The sequence below is a fragment of the Mugil cephalus genome, chromosome 2 (genome assembly GCF_022458985.1).
Source record: "Mugil cephalus isolate CIBA_MC_2020 chromosome 2, CIBA_Mcephalus_1.1, whole genome shotgun sequence".
NCBI classification, from domain to species: Eukaryota; Metazoa; Chordata; class Actinopteri; order Mugiliformes; family Mugilidae; genus Mugil; species Mugil cephalus.
The window spans coordinates 21534097-21554036 of NC_061771.1; the positions used below are offsets into that span (position 1 = coordinate 21534097).

At 41.2% G+C, this 19940-nt stretch overlaps 1 protein-coding gene across 2 annotated transcripts; it reads left to right on the forward strand.

Moving 5' to 3' along the window:
• The first annotated feature begins 1062 nt into the window (after window positions 1–1062).
• Window positions 1063–19932, forward strand: sh2d3a (SH2 domain containing 3A). Of its 2 annotated transcripts, XM_047578610.1 has the most exons (19): window positions 1063–1229; window positions 1440–1531; window positions 1677–1794; window positions 4659–4720; window positions 4903–5024; window positions 10371–10410; window positions 10547–10663; window positions 11266–11409; window positions 12340–12632; window positions 12734–12819; window positions 13889–14008; window positions 14089–14246; window positions 14350–14550; window positions 15047–15208; window positions 15707–15822; window positions 15999–16170; window positions 16269–16380; window positions 17820–18005; window positions 19293–19932. In XM_047578610.1, the coding sequence occupies exons 2-19, from the start codon at window positions 1442–1444 to the stop codon at window positions 19487–19489; spliced, it is 2496 nt and encodes an 831-aa protein (XP_047434566.1). In that variant the 5' UTR covers window positions 1063–1229; window positions 1440–1441; the 3' UTR covers window positions 19490–19932. The 2 variants fall into 2 exon arrangements, with proteins under 2 accessions (XP_047434566.1, XP_047434567.1); XM_047578611.1 differs by lacking the exons at window positions 1063–1229; window positions 1440–1531; window positions 1677–1794; window positions 4659–4720; window positions 4903–5024 and adding an exon at window positions 7844–8066.
• Window positions 19933–19940: the final 8 nt, after the last annotated feature.

Consider the following 19940-nt stretch of genomic DNA (forward strand, 5'->3'; position numbering starts at 1 on the left):
AAATCCAACTCCACTTCTTTCCATGTTCTTTCTTCTTTCCATATTTACATCGTCTCTCTTCCTGCAACAAACTGGGTGGCTGGGCGATAGCCTACAAACATAAATCACAGGAGACAGCAGAGATGGTGTGATTCAGGGAGGACATTGGGTTGGATCTCACAAAGACTTTTTTTTTTTTCGTGCACTGGATGTTCCAGATATTTTTTACTGGACATCCTCTGATATAGACATTTTCCCTACATTTAAAGTAGCATAGAAGCAATCAGTGACATAAAGGAAGTGTGTATAACATTTATGCAGGCAAGCTGCAGGTGAATTTTTCTCAAATGGGATCCTTTCACATTAAAAACATCTTCCTTTATTTTGACTTTTTATTTCCTCGCATAGATTGTCATTCTTGACGATGTGGGTCCTACAGATTATCAATGTTGTGGATCATTTCTTAAAGAATTGTCTTGTATTGTTCATCCATGAAGTTGTGGGACGTGAGACGAAGCAAACTTGAGAAAAAAAAACATTAAAAACTGAAGAAAAAGAAGCTGAAATAACGTGATCTCCAGTATCAAAAATATTTCAGTGCAAAAATCCTGCATTGCTGATGAGTCAAAAGTCAAAGCCCTCCACAGCATCACACTCCTCCCTCATGAATGTTCACACAGACCCACACACTATGCAACTCATCACAGTTTGACTCATCAGTCTGTAGCACTTTATTTCAACACTAGGTGTCACTCTTGGACACATCAGAATTTTTCCTGTAGACACTGTATCCTAACACAGATTGCACACAGACTCACCAGGTGCACGCATACCTATCTCTAAGTTGACATGCTGACAGCTGCCTAATATTTGACTACTCTGTCTTGGTTTTCTGAACTCACCCCTCCGTCTTTGATGGCATGTCTCTACCTGTGCTCCCCACCCCCTGAGAGCTCATGCTAATTCCCGCCCTGTGATTTGTTGTTTTGTGTAAGGAACTGCGAGCCCACTACGCACTCTGATTGGCTTTCTGAGCGACCCTGCAGGTTTGAGGGGGAACGCGCTGCCACTGTTACCACAAAGAGAAGGTGAGAATGCAGACTTGATGACAGAGGTAACTTGCAGGAAAGCAGCTGCAAAGGTGGAAGGAAACCAGAGTGGAAGAAAAGGGGAAGAATGAAATAGGGATATTTAAAGGAGAGACAGAGGGAAGGAAAAGCCCAGAGTGCCACCGTGGACCCTGTAAACAAGTAGGTGTTACATACTCTAGCTGCTGCAAGTCAAACGAAACCAGACGCATTGCTTGTGTGTCTGGTTCCTCTCTGAAGTTAGTGGTGTCAGACTGAACCTTCATTTGCGCTTTCTCATAAACTCTCATGCACAACAACATGTACAAGCCTGTGTGTGTTAGAATATGTGCTGGTATGTAATCAGTATCTTTTCGCCCTTTTGCTGTTCAGACATGAATAATCGTTCTATCGCCTGGTGGCTGAGACAGATCGGCCTGCCCCAGTACATCAAGACACTAGAGAGCGAATACTATGGTCTGGAGGTATGGAAAAGATCAAAATGCATCAGTGTGTGCACTTGTTGGTTTCTCTTCTTCCTCCAGTTCTTTGCCCCGATCCTCACAACCTTTTTCTTCTTCTTCTTCTTCTAGGCCACTCAAACTTGTCCTGATTGTGTTTTTGTTCCAGGGTTTGCTGAGTGTAACAGATGGAGAGCTGAAGGACGCAGGGATAGAGGATGCAACACACAGAGAAACCATCCTCAAGCAGCTCTCACGGCATCGAGAGACGCTGGACCCACACTCTGGTGAATCACGCCTGCACATACAGTATTCCAGCACGCATGCACACAAGCCTGCACGTTAAAACTTTTATGTCAATGTCTATAAAGGAGAAACGTGCCGTCTTGGATGTAAGGCACACCAGACAAATTCAGAGGGACAGATTAGCCTTTGGCTAATGAGTATCATCACATACAGAAACAAAGTAGTTGCAGTGCAACATCATCTTAAAGGAAAACAGCTTTAAATCAAGGATCAGATTCTCAAAATTTCCACTCTTGCTCATATGTTGCTCATTGTTAGCCAAAACGTCTGTGGGTATCATTAAGTAACCAGACAAACCAGATGGTTTATTGCACAGAACCATCAGGAAGGACGTCCTAAAGACCACCGGCCTGTCAGCATCTGCCATGGCAGTCAGTTTACATGGACAGTAAAAGAATCTCCCAATCTTGAATAGAAGAAGAAGATGTTTCACGTGAACACGTCAACCAATACAGACGGGCCCAGTCAGAAGGAATTTCTGTGGATAGAAACCACAGAAACACGGTGGTAGTAAAACTAGTTCAAACACGTGTTTGAAATGATGAATTAAGCTGGAATCAATTAGGGCAGCGCGTGCTGAAAGCGTGGGTCCAACTCGTTCAATTCTCCTTCTGTTGAATTATTTCAGTGTTAGGGGGGAAGTTGGGAAAATCTGCCTGTCGCTGCTTTCACGGCAGGATGTACCACTTTACATATGTCAAAAATACATATTATGATGAATGACTTGAGGGATGAAAACACAGATAGACACCCAATTAGATAATATTATCTAGCGTCCTCGTAAACAGTTAAAAATAATCAGAAGCATCAGAATTATTTTAATGTAGCCAGCGTAGCTCAGTAGTTAGCACTGTTAGTTGGCTATTTTAGGAGTAAATGTCACTTTCTAACAGGATGTCAACTGGTCTGTACAACCGGGGACTTGAGATTTCACAAATCTTCACCTGACTTGTGAAATATTCAGCATTTTCAGCAACATTCAAGGCTATTGTCTGGGGGTCTGCGACCCCTAGGGGGTCCAAGGAGGTACTGCAAATATCTAACATTAAAATAATAAATAATAACTGCATATTTGTGATCGCTCCTCGTCATCCTTTTAACGTCTGGTCGGACGCTACAGTATCGTCTGGCTAACGTTACTTCTCAGTAGCTCTTAGCGTTAGCATCTTTTATTTAGCTACATTTATCATAACTAAAATGACTTAAAACTAACTTAAACTAACTGAAACTGAGGCTTGTTACATTTCCAAATCCACACTAGTTCATACGGATCATTGCCGAGTCCTTAATGTGAACTGATAATCCACATTTTCCCGGTCTCGCTGTATTTACTGATACATTTCACTGTGTGGCCCCAGGGGCCAGAGACGTCAATGCATAGCCTCTATACATATGTCTTATACATATATATTTGACATATAAATATAAAAAAATGAATACCCTGGTGAAGGCTGTATGCCACTACACGTGGGTTGTATCCCAGTGCCCGTTTTTTACCACTATGTTTTAAACCATTTCATCATGAGGTAGAAATCTCAATAAAGGCTTTACACACACACACACACACACACACACACACACACATATATATATATATTGCTAGAGGAGTGCCTTGGACTTTTCCTGCAATTTTCACTATTCATGTCCCTTTCCAATTACTTTTACAGCTTAATATTGAATGCAAAATGATAATAAAAATATATATTTATACATAACACGAGGCCGAGTTTAATATATATATATATACTATATGTAGTAGGTGGGGGGTCCCTACTTCATCAATTTGGGGGTCCTTGGCCTGAAAGACGTTGAAGACCCCTGCTATAGAGGAGGATGCAATAAGTACTTGAATTCAACACCGTGGGATATTGAAAACAGAATAACGTCCTTGTTGCAGTCCTAGTTCACACATTACAAACATGTTGTGTCTCACGAACGCAAAGACTCACATTCAAAGTGTAAGCGAAGTGTAAGCCGTCCGTTTCAATTATTTATTTATTTATTTATTTTTATTATTTATGTCAAGCTTGGCTTTTCATGAGCTCATGAAGTGAATAGAACACGTCTAAAGATAAAGTCTAATCTTTAGCTGAATCATATTTTCATGCTGCATAAAGCAGTATCTGTTGAGATCATTTGTGCTCAGCACGACAAGCTGGTTTATCAAGGGAAGTGTTTTTTTGTTTTGTTTTTACTGGCATCGTCTTGTAAAATGTAACCGAAAGCCGTTGAATGTAAAAAAAAAAAAAAATAGATACATCTCATTGCACTGATATGTATCTCTATGTGCCCCAGTTCAGTCAGGTACATACGTCTATTGGTCTTGTGACTGAAACCAAAATACAGTGATTAACATCAAGACTTTTTTTCAGCCTCATTTTTAGCAGACGCACATTTTCCTTTTTTTTTTTTAACTCCTAAATATGTGTATTTAAGGGTCAAACTACAGAGCGCCACAGGAAACCTTTCCTGCCTGTGGTCATCAACCTGTACAACTCCTCACTTTAAAATCTGTTGGTTGGATAAATTCCTTCTTGTGCAGTAACCCATATTTTATACTGATGTTGTGTTCCCTTTCTTTTCATATACTTGTACATATGTCTTTATATATTTATTGGACTCAGGATGTGCAATAATTTCCTGCTGGGCAATACCCCGTATTGAATTAGAACACATGTTAACATATTTTTTTATTCTATCTTATTCTAATCGCCTACATTGCTCTTCTGAACACTGGTGCACTTTGAGTAGGAGCTGCTGTGACGAAAAGTAATTTCCCCTTGGGATCAATAAATTAATTCTGATTCTGATTATATTCGTATAAAATATCCTTTTTTCTTCTCAGGTGTGCAGGTCGTGACGCGCAGAGTGAGCCGAAAGTACTCCTTGGGATCCTCTATGGATCTGGTAAAGGCTGCAAAGCTGGTGCAACATACAGTAGCATCACACAACAATTGACTTCTTCTTCTTCTTTTTTTTTTTTTTTTAAATAATTTGTCACCTATATCGCTGCCAGATGTTTTCAGTCAGAACAATGCAAAGAGCAGCTGCAGGAACAACAGTGTTTGGGTCTCTACTGTTTCCTGCAGGAGAAGCCGAAGGATCTGTTTCGTCAGAGTGTTCTTCCCCGCCTCCAGCGCTCCTGCTCGCAGCTCCGCGCCCTGAACGAGGACAACGTCATCAGTCAGGACAGCTGTCAGGACAAACGCAGGTGAGCTGACACGCTGTGTGCGCCGCCTGTGTGACAGGGATTGTGTGTCCCAGGAGGAGGTCCACTTTCTCCAGGTAGCCCAGCTAATAATTAACTCGTAATGTAATGTGTGTCAGAGTTTGCCCGGTTGAACGGAGCAATCAGTCGTCTATAGAGGAAAGAGGCTGAAAAGACGAGGTTTTGTAACATGATTTTACACCATACTTCATCATCAAAGAAAAGAGGAGGGTTTTTTTTTTAATGAGTAACAGATTAAGCAACTCGCCTCGGGACTTAGGACCTTGGGATATTTATGTGTAGGCCACACTTCCCAAAAGTGAGAGGTCAAGGACTGAGTGACAGAGGCCAGCGGGTTTTTGAACTGTTACAAAGACGGACCCTTTTCAGCATTTAAAGTCAAGCTCAATAAAATGATAAAGTGATATATTTTATTGTCTGTCGAAGGTGTTAAAACACTAATCTGCTCTTCCAGAAATAAAGTTGCAGTTACCCTACATTAACTTTCCTCTCTAAGAAGGAGGTTCCATAAGAGGAACTGAAAGTTTACAGTCTTTTTTTTACCTTTAAAGATACAGGAGAAATGTTCAGAGGATCTCAGCCAAAATGTATTGGCATCCTTTGCTTTTTTTATGGGTTGGCTGCACAGGTTTCACATGTGGATATTTGGAATTCTCAGCATGTAGGAACCAAATCCACTTGCACAACTGAACATAAGTGGAGGTATGTGAGACAAAATATGCTGTCATAATTGGAGTGAAGGGGCGTTTTAACTTGACAGACTTTCTAGTCTAATAACTTTTTGATGCATCTGTGTCTAAGCTTTCTGTCAATACCTCCAAAATAAAGAAGGTGTGTAGACAAGAAAATTCTGCAGCAATTCACACGTCATTCCTTAAACTACGATAAACTAACATAATACAACTTTTTCACTGGGACTCAACACATGAAATCTGTTGATTTTGTACGAATCATGTGACGACCGACCCCTGGGTGCTGCACATACATGGAGCTCCCAATATGTCAGGCCAGACCCTCTGGTTAAATACATTTTATTGTAATTTATTGTAATTTTTGTAATTTAATTTATTCTCCTCTCCGGTGCATCTTCTGCAGCATTATTTCTGCTTTCGTTATTGACTAATCTCCCGCATATTTCGTTTTGGTCTGTAGATGGTGCAAATACCCGTTACAGTCAAAACCAGCGAAACCTAAATACATGTGTTTTATATTAAAAGAAGGTTGTGGAGCTGATTATATTTTCTCAAAGTTGAGTAATGCAGCTGCTGAAACATATACATCTTTACTGTAGCTCGAGTGTGATCTGTGCCAGTGAGTTATTTAGAAACACAATTTGCTAAATAATTTTTTTTTTTACTGCTTGTCCTCTGGAGGGTCGCTAAATAATCCAGATCAGAAACATATTCTAACTTTACAGAACATCTGGTTACCCTTTAAACTGTGTAAATTAAGGTTAGAACTGTTACACCCTGTAGTTGTTCAATTAAGAATGAATCTCTTCAAGCTCATTGCATTTGAAGAATTACAATATTTGCATTTGCCTTAATAGTAATTTATACAATTTCTAAATCATGAACATAACATTTAGAGGTGTGTTATGATATTGCATATGCATGTTTTAAGTCTAAATGTACACACCACTTTAACACTGACATCAACGGCTGCACAGTTTGACCCTAATGCCATGTAAAAACATCACACGCTAAGTAACAATCAACACTACATTTGAACTGACCTAACCTCTCATCATCATCAGCCTTTTTTGGGGAAAAAAAACTTAGATTTAGGACACACCTAAAGTAAACTGAATGCACGGTGCATGGAGCTCATGCATGGTCTTGGTTTCTCATCACTCTAAATGGTTTTGTTCTTGATTGTTGGGTCGGGTTGTTGGGTTTCGTTTTGAAAAAGTGTGTGAGCTGTGTCGGCTGAATCCTATAACGGCTTTTATCAATTAAATCAGAAAGACACTTGCTTTCCAACAATATCGCAGAGCTCTGATTGGTTCAAAAAAAAGCTGCTCCTGTCCCATACATGGGAGGATGCTAAAGGGCTGTAAAAGTAAAGTAATCGGTAAAGTAATCGGTGCAAGTGCCTAAAAAGGTCTGCCAACCAATATTCAAATTTCCAGTTGCAACTAAAAATAGTAGATACATTAAATGATTGCCTTATCTACTGTATCTTACACGTATATATAGCTACTACAAGATGAACTACGTAAGAAAATACTTTCTAATTTGGGTAAAAAATAAATAAATAAATAAATAAATCTGCACAATTCCTTAAAGCAGCCTACCAAAGTCGTGCTGACCCCGTGACCCTAGTGAGGACAACACACGCATATTAATGTGCCAACAAGAAATCAAAGATCACTAGAAACTTGTGAAAATGTGGGTGAAAAGAGGCTTAACGGGTATTTATAGATGAATTAAATCATTTAAACGTATTAGTGTGACTGTCAAAGCTTAACATATTCTCCAACCTGAGGGCAGGGTGTGTGTTGGGCAATATTAAACTCTTTCAAGTGTAGGGCCATAAAAAGTTGGCCAGACTGCACACGCCTGGACTGACTACATCATCTCCACATGCGTGCGTACAGCTACCTACCCACCTACTTACCTACCTATCCACCTACTTACCTACCTACCCACCTACCTACCTACTTAGCCTAGCACCGCTCAGTCCTGACTGCATCATCCAGGTGATGTGTCGGCTCAGCTTGTGTCGGTATCCCAGGAATGTTGCTGCAGAGATAGCGGCTGTGTGTTTCAGCACCGGGGCCTGGGGCGGGGATCAGGAAGGAGGGCTCGGGAGAACTTGTGGGAACTCGCCCGAAACTGCGCAGGAGAGGAGAGGATCAGAGAGGAGAGAGAGAGAAAGGGGGGGCGGCTGGGAGGGACCACAGCAGGCAAGGACGGAGCATTACAACTTCCGAGCTGTTGTTTGGCGGTGTTAGATAGTTTGGACCACAAACCATAAATAAAACATGCCCGGGGACGAGTGAGCCGTGCCTCGGACCGACAGGTAGGACGGACCGATTGCCGCTACCAGTTTTGGTGTTGCTGTTGTTGTTGTTGTTGTTGGACAAAGTAACGCGAGATGTTACAAGTTTAGGCAGGTTTTGACGGTTTATTGAACTTTTCATGTCCATGAGTTTCACTGAAGATTCAGTGCTCCACCAAATACTCTGCTTAAAAACCTATTTGCTTCGAGTTTTTGCACCCAAATAGTCGACAGCGGTTACTTTTGGTTTGTTTTTTACCTGTAGCGTTGCCAGCTAACTAACCTGTTGCACAACTCGGGGCAATGACAAGCTTTGAACTAAAAAAAAAAAAAAAAAGATTCTGAACAAACCTTTTACTTCTATGGCAGCTGTTTTCTCAGGTCACCTGGGTGGTAACAGTATTTGCTGAGAATTGTTTCAAAACTGAAATAAGAGGTGTTGTGTTGCATTTCACAATAGTGTGCCCTCACGCACATTGTACAGGTGTTTGTGGTGCGGGTTAACTGGGCCAACGCCCCTCAAACCGGATGTCACCTCCTTACAAATCTTAAAACTGATTTGAATAAATGCTGCATTTGGGAAGGTTAAGGTAATAATGTTGGAGATTTTATCCATTTCAGTCTGTGTCTGGACTATAAGAGATTAGAGGCATAATACGGCGTAATGAGAAACATCTGTTGACAAAGTTCAACTCTAAGCTATTATTGTATGGAGTACCAAAACTGCCATTCATAAATACAGTAAATGAATGAATGAATGACTTGATATATAAGTGTATAAGCAATTAAATAATAGTGGGGATTTATTCATCAGTTCCTTCAGATTTGTTTATTTATTTTTTTGCATTTTATTTATTTATTGATTGATTTTTAATTATGTGTTTTGTTCCTCCACAGAATATTGCTGCAAGGTTAAAATAATTAATTAATTAATCAAAAATTAACCAATATGATTTAAAGTAACTGTTGTGTTTGGCTTCTCTGTAATATCCTTTCAGACTACATCTTTTATCTTTGGACTGGAAGAAAGGCATTAGCAAGAGATGTTAAGACAAAGTCTTGAGCCATAGGTTCAGATCTTCTGAATTGTTTTTATTACACAGTTTGTTCAGACATACAAGGAATTTGTCGTGGTTGTTGTCACACGTAAACAGAACTGAAGAATACAACAAAAAAATATGTATATACAAAATGAACATTTTCCCTATTCTGTTGGCATCTTATAGCCCACAGATTGATTGAAAATTCAAACTGAGACAGTAGCTGCCAGATTAGTTAATAATGGGGAAACATTAGCACATAAAATGGAAAACTTAAATGTTTTGGTTTAAAGGGTGTATCTGAGAGATTTGTTGACTCTGGTACTCGTACTGAGATCACTCGTTGCAGTGAAGGCCCGTAGCTCGATTTCCATGAAAGAAGGTCACATCCTAGAGATTTTTCTTTCTGGGAGCTTGGGAGAAATGAACTGTGTAATATTGTCTTTATTTTTAGACTTTACTTTTGAAGCCAACAAAATAAATATGTGAAGGATTTTTTTAATATTCCTGGATGAATGGAGATAATTGAGCCGTCTAAATCTAGTCCACATTCATTGTATTGTGTTTAGTTTATAGGTGTGTGTGTTTTCAAAGAGGGTTCCTAAAAATGCTGATTTAAAAAAATAAAAAAAAGATGTATAAAGTGAAAATAATTTTTAAAACTCTTTGCATTTTGTGATGAACTTTGAATTGTGACCTGAGTATTGCAAATATTTCAAAAAAACAAAACAAAAAAAAACTTGTGTGATTAAATAATGACTATTTTGTAAGTGAAGAGTTTGTTTTGACAGCATGGCACACTACATTCTTATAATGTCTCCGTTGAATCAGCGTCTCTGCGGTGGATGCTCTCTGTGTATGATATGCAGAGTCAATTAAGGTCAAACAAGGAAACCTCACATTCGTGTCTGATCACATCCCTCCAGCAATCCCCCCCCAAAAACACTTGATTCGCTCCGCATTGTTCACACATGGTCGCACTCATATGATCGCTGGGAGTTATTCTGTTCAGCTTGTTCTACGTTCCCTGAGCTCTTCGTCTGTGAGCCTTGTGTTTACAGAGGCAGGAAGGTGGAACCTTGGGGAGGAAGGAAGGAAGAAAATGCAGGCGGGCTATTAAAAGTCGGTCGGTTTTTGTGGTGTTAATGACAGACCCAGACCTTGGCCTTCCATCCTTGTACTGTTTGGATTTAAAAAGAAAAGGAAAAACACCACAACCTTCATGTGTGGCTCTCTTGGGTTTAGTATAGTAACTCCAAATCACCTCTTCACTCTTGTTTTCCAGCAAAAGGAGGAGTGTCAGCGCATACTTCAGCCAGCTGAAGGTAGGAGGTCGAGCAAACGCCCTCTCTGTCCCTCACTTGCTCTCTGTGGATGCCTGTTATTGCTGCATATGTACATCCCAAATGTGAGCGCAGAAACCACGCTGAGTTACTGAGGGCCCTGCTGTGTGCGTTGTAGGTGTTTGGTGGTCGGAAAGAGATGGACTCCCTGAAGAAGGAGCTGGAGGAGGAGCTGAAGCTCAGCACTGACGACCTGAGGAGCCACGCGTGGTACCACGGACCCCTGAGCCGAGAGGTGCACATTACACTACGCTGCATTTACACTTAAAAGATGTGTTTCATGCACGCACATGAAAGGGACATACCATTGCCTGGGAGAATATATGTGAATGTTGAGGTAAACAAAAAACAACGTCTCAGTGTCTTGATCTCACTTTGAGTTCGCCAAGCACTCAGTGAAGACTCACCCCAGCTAAGTAAGAAATAGTATGGCCCTATCACTGTGTTATTCTTGCACTTAAGCTTGGATTAAATGAACAAAGAACATAAAAAGTGTTATGCACTGAGTTAGGTTTAGGTTCCCCGTGCATATTCTGCTAAGCCAGCGAGTGTTTGCCAGTTCATTAGAAACATAATTTTCCCGTCTAATTCAATCCTCATGAACGATTTTGTAGAAAGCTATTACAAGCCCAGAGACTGTGGTGTCATTATGTTACATCAACTGTGTTATTTTGTACACCAGTCTTTAAAAACTGAACTTTACGGGAGATGGTTCTTGACATTTATGAGTTTAAGCTCTAACTGGCACCTTAGTGTTTTCTGTGCACAAGCCTGTGACTCGTAGTGATCTACAGCGTTAACCTCTTGTGAACCTGCGTGTTGACCTGCTGACTTCAGGCTGCAGAGTCTCTGCTGGAGAGGGACGGGGACTTCCTAGTGCGAGACTCGAGCTCTGCCCCGGGGGACTACGTTCTGAGCTCCTTTTGGAAGAACGGCCCCATGCACTTCAAAGTCATACGAGTGGTCCTCCGACCCAAAAAGGTTTGTCTTTGTTCTCATTATGTTGTTAACTGAATCTCCACTGGTTCTGGGAACTTCACATTTAACTTGTGATGCAATACCTTTTTTTGACACAAACAACTCATGTGGGGTGTGGGCTGTTTCTGTTTAAGGGTCAAGCCAGAAACTGGTGCAGCTGATTGCACCAGTTTCTGGTTCTTACAGAAACAAGTCAAGCAAGTTTCTGATGGGTTTTTACCCACAGAGTTTCCCATTTAAACCTCAACTCCCCACAAGTGTGTTAGAACTGAAGAAGCTACTCGGAGGAGCGGTGAAACGTCTTCGAGAAACTCTACAAATCCATTTTTTTAAACACCTTTTGGATGTAAAATGTATCCATCATGCATCTGAATGTTTCAGCATGTTCTTTCCCGATAAAACATTGGAAGTTGAGAAGAAATATTTAGTAATTGACATAAAAAAAAAAGTGATGATTGAAATATATTTAGGCCGCAGACTAATGATAGAGAGTCTTATCCATACTAAAGCACTCTAAGCTGTAACCTAGAACATAGGTCTTCAACAGGGGGTCCGCGACCCCTGGAGGGTCTTTGGACGTTTGGATGATTAGACGTTTTTTAAATATACTTTTTAAAATTTTCCCCCACAAATTTCAACTTCTTTAAATGCACATTAACATGAATCCAACACATTTTAGTAAAGGGATAAGGGATAGCTTAATATTGAATGCAAAATGATAATAATAATGTATATCTATTTTAATATAGAACACATATAGTAGGTAGGGGGTCCCTGCTTAATCTCTCCATCAGTTTGGGGTCCTTGGCCTGAAAAACATTGAAAACCTCTGAACTAGAATACGCACCTTTCTCTTGGGAGAAGATTTTTGTTTGACTGATGCTTTAAAGTCTTTGCTCGCCACGTTACATGTTCCTCCATCCGTCGTGACAGGGCTACTCCCGAGAGCTGTTCCAGTTTGAGGAGGATCGATTCGACAACGTCCCCGCTCTCATCCGGTTCTACGTGGGCGGGCGGCGGCCCATCTCCCAGGCTTCAGGCGCCGTGATCTTTCACCCGATCACGCGGACCCTTCCCCTGCGCGTCATCTCCGAGCGTCAAGCGGAGCAAAAAAACAGCGGCAGCGGTAGAGCCCCAAGGGGAGAGAAACATGACGAGCACAACAAAAGACGCAGCCTCAGTTCGACTCACGCCGACACACTGCAGGTCATAAATCCACTGCTGAGGTGGGAGCAAGTGTTATGTAGAGCACCTGTGCAACTACGTGTGTAAAGTCAAACAGGTGCAAATGAAGAGGCTGCTGATTGTTGTGTGTTATGTGTGGTAGGAGTGGAAGTCAGCCGGCTAACCTGGAGAACGTGGGACGGAGGCCTTCTCTTCAGTCTGCACAGTCTGACAGCAACCTACGAACTGGTAGAGTATCTTAAACATGCAGCATACTAATAATAATAAATAACGCACACTGGATTGAGGTTTGTTGCGTTTCAGCACCGTCACGGCACATGCAGCTTTCTTCTCTGAATCTGAAATGAACTCATGAATGCATCAATATTACAAACAAAACCAACATGAAATTAGCGTTTTTAATTTTACATTGTATTAATAATTTACTTTATGTGAGTTGAGTACACTACAATGGTTTATATATTTATAAGAAGGAACTATCAAAGTGTGTTCTCAGGCCTTTCAGGGATCGACGGTGTTTAGGTGAAAAATAATGTGGAGCCTTTTGCCTAGAGCCTTTTGTGGCTCTAGAGGGAGCTGCAGAGCCTTTGCTAAAATGTGTTGAGAGTTCTGGCCCACTTCTCGTTTCTGCTTCATCTTTTTGAAGTTACTGCCAGATGAACACACCGGTATCTCAGCTCTTTATGGGCCAAATGTACAATGCACAGAGGAATTTTACCAACAACACACACAACATTAAATAAAGGTAAAGTTGGCAAGAAAGAACAAGAAAAAAAACAACACATACACTTTAGAAAAATAAAGAACTGGAAATATACATGTGATGCAATGACGGGAATAATTACAGGCAAGAAATGGCTGTTGCTGTGGATGGTTCATGCTGGAATGGATTGGTGTGTGTCCGGGGAAAAACACTAAGAGTCTGGTGGTTTTTGTCCTGATGGACATGAACCTGTGACCTGACGGGAGTGTTGTAAATAGGGAGTGAGCAGGGTGTGATGGGTCCCCCACTGTCCCTCCAGCCCTCTGGCTTTTTCTGAAATCGTGCAGTGTATATGTTGGTTGAGAAGATTTCTGATAAATTCATTGTGTCAAATGCTTAATATTTATTCTTGCTCACAGTTATTATCAAAAATTATAATGTCATGTCCTTGTCCCTATCATGTGTACATTATATGTGAAAAGATCCAGTTCAAATCAGCTGTTGTTTAAACAGTTAATACCAGCGTAATCCTTCTATAAGAAGAAACTTGTAATGCTAGTCCTTACAGCTTTATGGTTTATTTTTCACCGTCAGGCGCTCCACAGAGCTCCCCATCAGAGGACGCTGTCCCCGCCCCCATCTCCCCGGTGTTTCGCACAGGCAGCGAGCCCCTGCTGAGCCCACGCCCAGGACAAACCCGGCCCTGCTATCCAGGTAACGTGCAGAGATGAGCGCATGCACGCTCGCATCTCCTCTCGAAGACACACGACCCAAGCTCCGATCTGCACCCGCAGGTGGTGGTGTTACCTTGCGAGGCTCGGACGGACAGCTGCACCCGAGAGCCCCCCCCAAACCTCTCCGAGTGTCCACCGTTTTCCCCAACGCCACGGCCACTCCACCCACAGGCCAAGACAAAGACCCCGCCTCTTTTTACGATGAGCTGGTCATACAGGTAACCAAAAAAATAAATAAATAAATCACCTTCCTGTCCCTTTGTGATGTGGACGTGACAAACAACCTTTTCCTGGAGAGGCTCATGATCGTGTTGTGTTCAGGTGCCACAGTCCCGGCGGAAGGGCCACGTGGACCGGCTGCGTGCAGAGGAGAAGTGGCAGAGCCGAGCACGTCTCACAGAGACTTCCTTTGGATTTCTAGAGGCCCAGAAGAATGAAGCATCATCACAGCTGCAGTTTGACAAAGAGCTCCAGGGGAAGGCGGCGCAGGAAGCGGAGGACTGGCATTTTGAGCGGCCACATGTCCGTGTGAATAATATTTACTTTACAGTTTGTCGGTTCGCTTCTGTTTTGTTCTGTGTGGGTGCAGAGAACCATGGATACACACAGACCTCATTTTATTCTGCTCAGATCCTTATCAGGCTCTTAAAAATGCTAGATCTGTGTAATCCATGACGGTGCCATCGTGTCTGCACCGAATTAAACAAAGTTGCATGTTGCCGCAGGCAAAAGAGATTAAACGTTCATAGTCGTGTTCAGTCACTGTCTTGTCACTGAGCAGAAACGACGAGAGATTTCTCAGAATAAGTCAGAAAGAATATACATTTTTAACCACAAATGCCACACTTTAAGGATCGTACCTTCTCTATGTTACATCTAAATGAAAACTTTATAGTCTTGGACTGTTGATCTGACACTTTTTTTTTTAGACATTTCAAACCTTCACGCACTGTTGAGGAAATGATGGTTGACAAGGTTAACACTTTGTTGAGAGTGTCAACATGTGTCTCCATCCCAGGTGGAGTCGGTGTCGTGTTTCCAGCTGGATCAGTTTGAGTCGCTGCTCTTGCCGGAGAACAACCGACCTCTGGAGCCCAGTGTCCTGCTGACGCTCAAAGAGATCTTCAACCGCACGGATGCAAACTCCACCGCTCTGCACATGCTCAGTGTGGACTGCCAGGTAGCCTCATGACCCTCTGTTCGCCCTCTTTAAGAGGCTTCTGGAGCTGTTTCATATTCAACAATGTTAAAGTGGGACATATTTTACCAAGTAAATACAGAGCTAGTATCACCAGTACCAACACTTTTTACTTGAAATGTCATGATCGTTGAATAACTTCGTAATTTTGCCATTTGTTTGTTGATTATAACAACAAATAAACCTGTTTCTATTAACTAATTACAAGATAAAACAATTTAACAGTCTAAAAATTAAACACTTTTACTGCCGAGTAATTTACTGGACGTATAGAAGAGAAATTCAAACAAAAGTATCGACCTCATCATGCTAGTATCGATTCAATACCGATACTAGCCATGGTATCGATACTGAAATTGATATTTAGATCGATGCGCCCTTCCCTAGTGCTTTGTAATCTAACTCTCAGATGTTGAGACAGTAGCTCAGATGAACTGGAGCCTGACTCGATATGGATTTATTATTGTTGTGGGGCTGCAGGTGGCACGCATCGTCGGCGTGACTGACGAGCAGAAGAGACTTATGGGAGTCGACTCCGGGCTGGAGCTCGTCACTTTGCCTCATGGACACCAGTTACGACAGGATTTGTTAGAGAGGTACATGCACCTGACACTCCTGACACACTGGATAGATTACAAATGATTCTTCCTTGTTGACATTTTCCACGAAGGTACGAGGGTTAGCATTCTGGTTTTTAGTAGTTCAGAGGATCTAAGTTGATTTTGTGGCCACTAGTTGGAAGTGAAAAATGTCCCTCACTTTCACTTTCTAGGCATCATCTAATAGCGCTGGGAGTCGCGGTGGACGTCCTGGGCTGCACAGGCACTGTGAGCCAGAGAGCAACTGTACTACACAAAATAATCTTATTGGCCCAGGCCCTGAAAGACCACACTCACAACCTTTACTCCTTCTCAGCCGTGATGAAGGCTCTGGAGATGCCTCAGGTGGTGCATCTGTGCTCTTTGTGTGTAGAATTATGCAAAGTGTAAATGTGAGGTATAAGGTTGATTACACGTAACCTTGTGTTTGTGCCCGCGTGCAGATAGAGCGACTGGAGATGACGTGGCGAGCGCTGAGGAGGAACCACACAGAGAGCGCGGTGTTGTTTGAGAAGAAACTCAAACCCTTCATGAACTCACTGAATGAGGGAGACGGTGAGTGGTTGAGTGTTTATCTTGTGCCTGATACGAATACAGTAACATTCGTCTTAACCTCCTGACATCCCAGCTTTTGTTTTCTATGCATTTTTAGTTTCTCCAGGGTATTTGTGACTATTAGGACCTAAGAAGTAAAAAAAAAACTAAGCATCATCTTTGATCAGGAAGTAGTTTTTGGGAAAAAAAAATATGTCCTCATATGTGGACACAGGGATTAGGTCATTGTATATTATAATAAAGTCACAAATATGTAACAAAATATAAAACTAAAACAAATAATGAATCCCGAATGTCCTCAAACGGGTATTTGCTAATTAAAGAAGTTATAGCTCGTTACTATTTATAGAATTTGTTACGTTCATGTGTCGTATTAAACCAGAAAAGTTGATGCAGATGAATAAACAGGTTTCAGCTGTAAAATTTGATGAGGTTTTGCACATTTTTTGCACTGTCACATGATCGACTGCAGAATGAATCTGCTCAACTAGTATCTAGGTATGAGGATAAAAGTTTAAATGAAGCAGAAGAAGCTGCAACAAAAATAAAACTTAACGTCCCCATATGAGGACAGAGGGTCTCAAAAAAAAAAAAAAAACATCTCATTTTAGATTGACATAGATGAATGACAGTTGTTTTATTTACAGTGGCTTTGGTCAGAAAAGGTTTAGTGCTTCTCCTTGAATTAATAACACTGTTCTGAGTATCAGAAGACTTTTAATTTGCTTTGAAAATAATGACATGGATCCAAAATATGTGACTGAAATGATGTTTCACAATCTCAAGGAGACAAACCTGAACTTTCATACCTGATCTTTATGTCACATACACTAGAGACATACACCAACTTGTCAGTTTATTAAATACACTGGTGAAAACAAATGCATTCTAATAATAAACAGTCCTGCTCTAAATCTTCGCTTCATAACTTTTTTGTTTCATGTTGTAACAGAAGTAAACAGCAGGCCGGTAACTGCACCCTGCTCTTTCTAAGATAAGATAAGATAATCTTATCTTAGAAATAGATGAGGGGCACTGTTGTCAGAGATAACATGCAGGTGTCCTCCTATGTTTCCCAAAAATGCACAACCGCCAAGTGTGTTAACAGAAAATGAACAATAATGTAAAACGTACTTATTAAAAGTAAGTTTTAAAAGTGCTTCTATAAGAAATCAGGGGTTTGTTCTCACATGTACGGGTTTAGATGTAAAAGTCTAATAGCAGAGGGGATAAAACCTGTGTTACCTCCTGTGTACATGGTCTCACCTGCTGTAAATATTGTCCATATCCTATAAAACAACCTGTACCACGCCACTCATTTACCTCATTCACTGTTTATGCTACACTTACTGCACTTCTGGTTAAGACGCTAAACGGCATTTCATTGCTTTGTACGTGTGTAATGACAGTAAAGAATCTAATCTAATCTTTGTTTGTAGACTCTGTAGTCGAGGGTCCCGTAGCGGTGCCACACCTGGTTCCTCTGCTGATGGTGATGGAGGGTGAGGACCCAGTGGACGACAGCGAGCGAGGCTGTCAGCTGCTCTATGACGTCCTCCAGTCGGCTCGCAGCGCCGCACTGCACGCTAGAGATTATCAGAAGCACGCGCACTCTCTGCTCACAGGTACGCTCATCTACGGGAAATGGTGAAAACAATGTTCCTTTAACAAGCTGCTTTTAGCTCTGGATGCTCTGGGTACCAAAGACACGCTCATCAGTACGGCTGGGACCACATGCTTTTCTCCAGATTCGATTCTTTTACGATTTTTACAAAGTTGCAATTCTATGATATTGCAGCTTTTTAGTTTGGTTTTTGTAATGAGAAAAGGTTGAATAATGATGATGTCTATATTTGGAGCCATTTCCCCAAAAAAATGCTGATGTCAGCAGCAGTATATTTGAACCAACTGTTTGAATTTATACTCTTAACTATAGTTATACTTAAAGCCTGGACTGCATATGAAAGAGGTAAAAAAAAAATAGTATTGAAAAAATATATACTTTTCTGAAGGTTATTCTTTCCACATCTGACACCTTTCTAACAGAATAAATGAAAAATGTAGACTTTCTGGATTAAACTGCCACATTTATCTGCACACAACACAAATAGGAGACTTTATATGAACATACTTAAATGAACTTAAACTCTCTCTACAAAGAATGGACTGCACGTAAATGCATGCGTGCCTTACAGAGTTTACAAAGAGCTTTCGTCATCTCCAGCTCTGCTTTTCCCTTCAAAGCAAAAAATCCTAAATGAGTCAACACCTTTGACTTATATTGTGATTGTGGAGGTTTTATCTCTGTGCATTTTTGCAAGTTGTCTGTCACTGTCCGCTTTCTGTTTTAGTTTTTTTCCGCAAACGAATATAACCATATGTTACTAGATAGTTCGCCCTCTGCTGGAGAAAAGCGGTAACGCAGCTTATGAACACAGACAAAAATGCAGCATTTAAATTAGGAGTCTAATTTTGAAAAAAAAATAAATAAAAAAATTAAAAATCATAAAACAAAAAACTGTTATGATTATATGAAGAGATTTTTTTTCTCTCATCCCTAATCATTAGGTAAACTGGTGATTCTAAATCACCAGCAGGTGTGAGATCAACCTCTTGCAGAATGACAGCTGGGATCCAGCCCCCTAGACCCTCTAGAGGACAACATGAATAAATATATTAACTTGCTTTCAGTTTATCGTTGCCTTTTTAAATAATTTAGATTTTAAAAAATTTAAATGTTGAGGAAAATTGTAGCATGCAGCAGGTCACACACACTGAGAGTTATTGCAATGTAGAGTAAACACAGGCAGGAAGTAGAAAAGTTGAACCTATTCTGCTCCAAAACAGTGAACATTGTGAAGGTGATGTTGCGTCATGCCCGGTATCTGATCAAATGCCGGTCCCTGTTTCAGGAGGAGGCTGGGAGACGGTGCCGGAGCTGCTGGAGGCTTTCCGGACGGAGTTCGCCCTGCGGCTGTTCTGGGGTCAGCTGGGGGCGGCGGCGGACAGAAAGGAGCGCTACGAGAAGTTTGACAAGATTCTGTGCGTCCTCTCAGATAAACTGGAACCCGTGGAAATGACCCCAAAGGAGCCCGACCTTTTCCCCTGAGCCTCGGGGACGGTTTCGCTAAGTGGAAGGTGAAATCAGCGCTTTCTTCTTCACAAGAGGAAAATAAAAACATGAAAGAGGAATATTTTTTTATATGCCGTGCGCTCTGTTGATGAAAGAAGAGATCTCAGACGTGAGATCAAACAGACAGAGAGGGAAAAGAGGGAAAAGGGGTTTTTCCTCGCTGAGATTTGAGAGACTCTACGCTGAGCTTGTGAAATAAGAGAATTTTTACTGAAATGTGAATAGGCTACTGTGGTTCATTTTCCTTTTTTACAGATCAACCAAACCACTCATCGTATGTTTGACATAACAAAGGACCAAAATGGACATTATTAAGACTTTTCAGGTGCTATAATAAGGGACCATGCTGGAGACTGATTTTCACCTCAGTGTTTCTGGAAAAAAACTAATAAATTGCGTTTTTATGTTAAAAAAAAAAACATCAGAC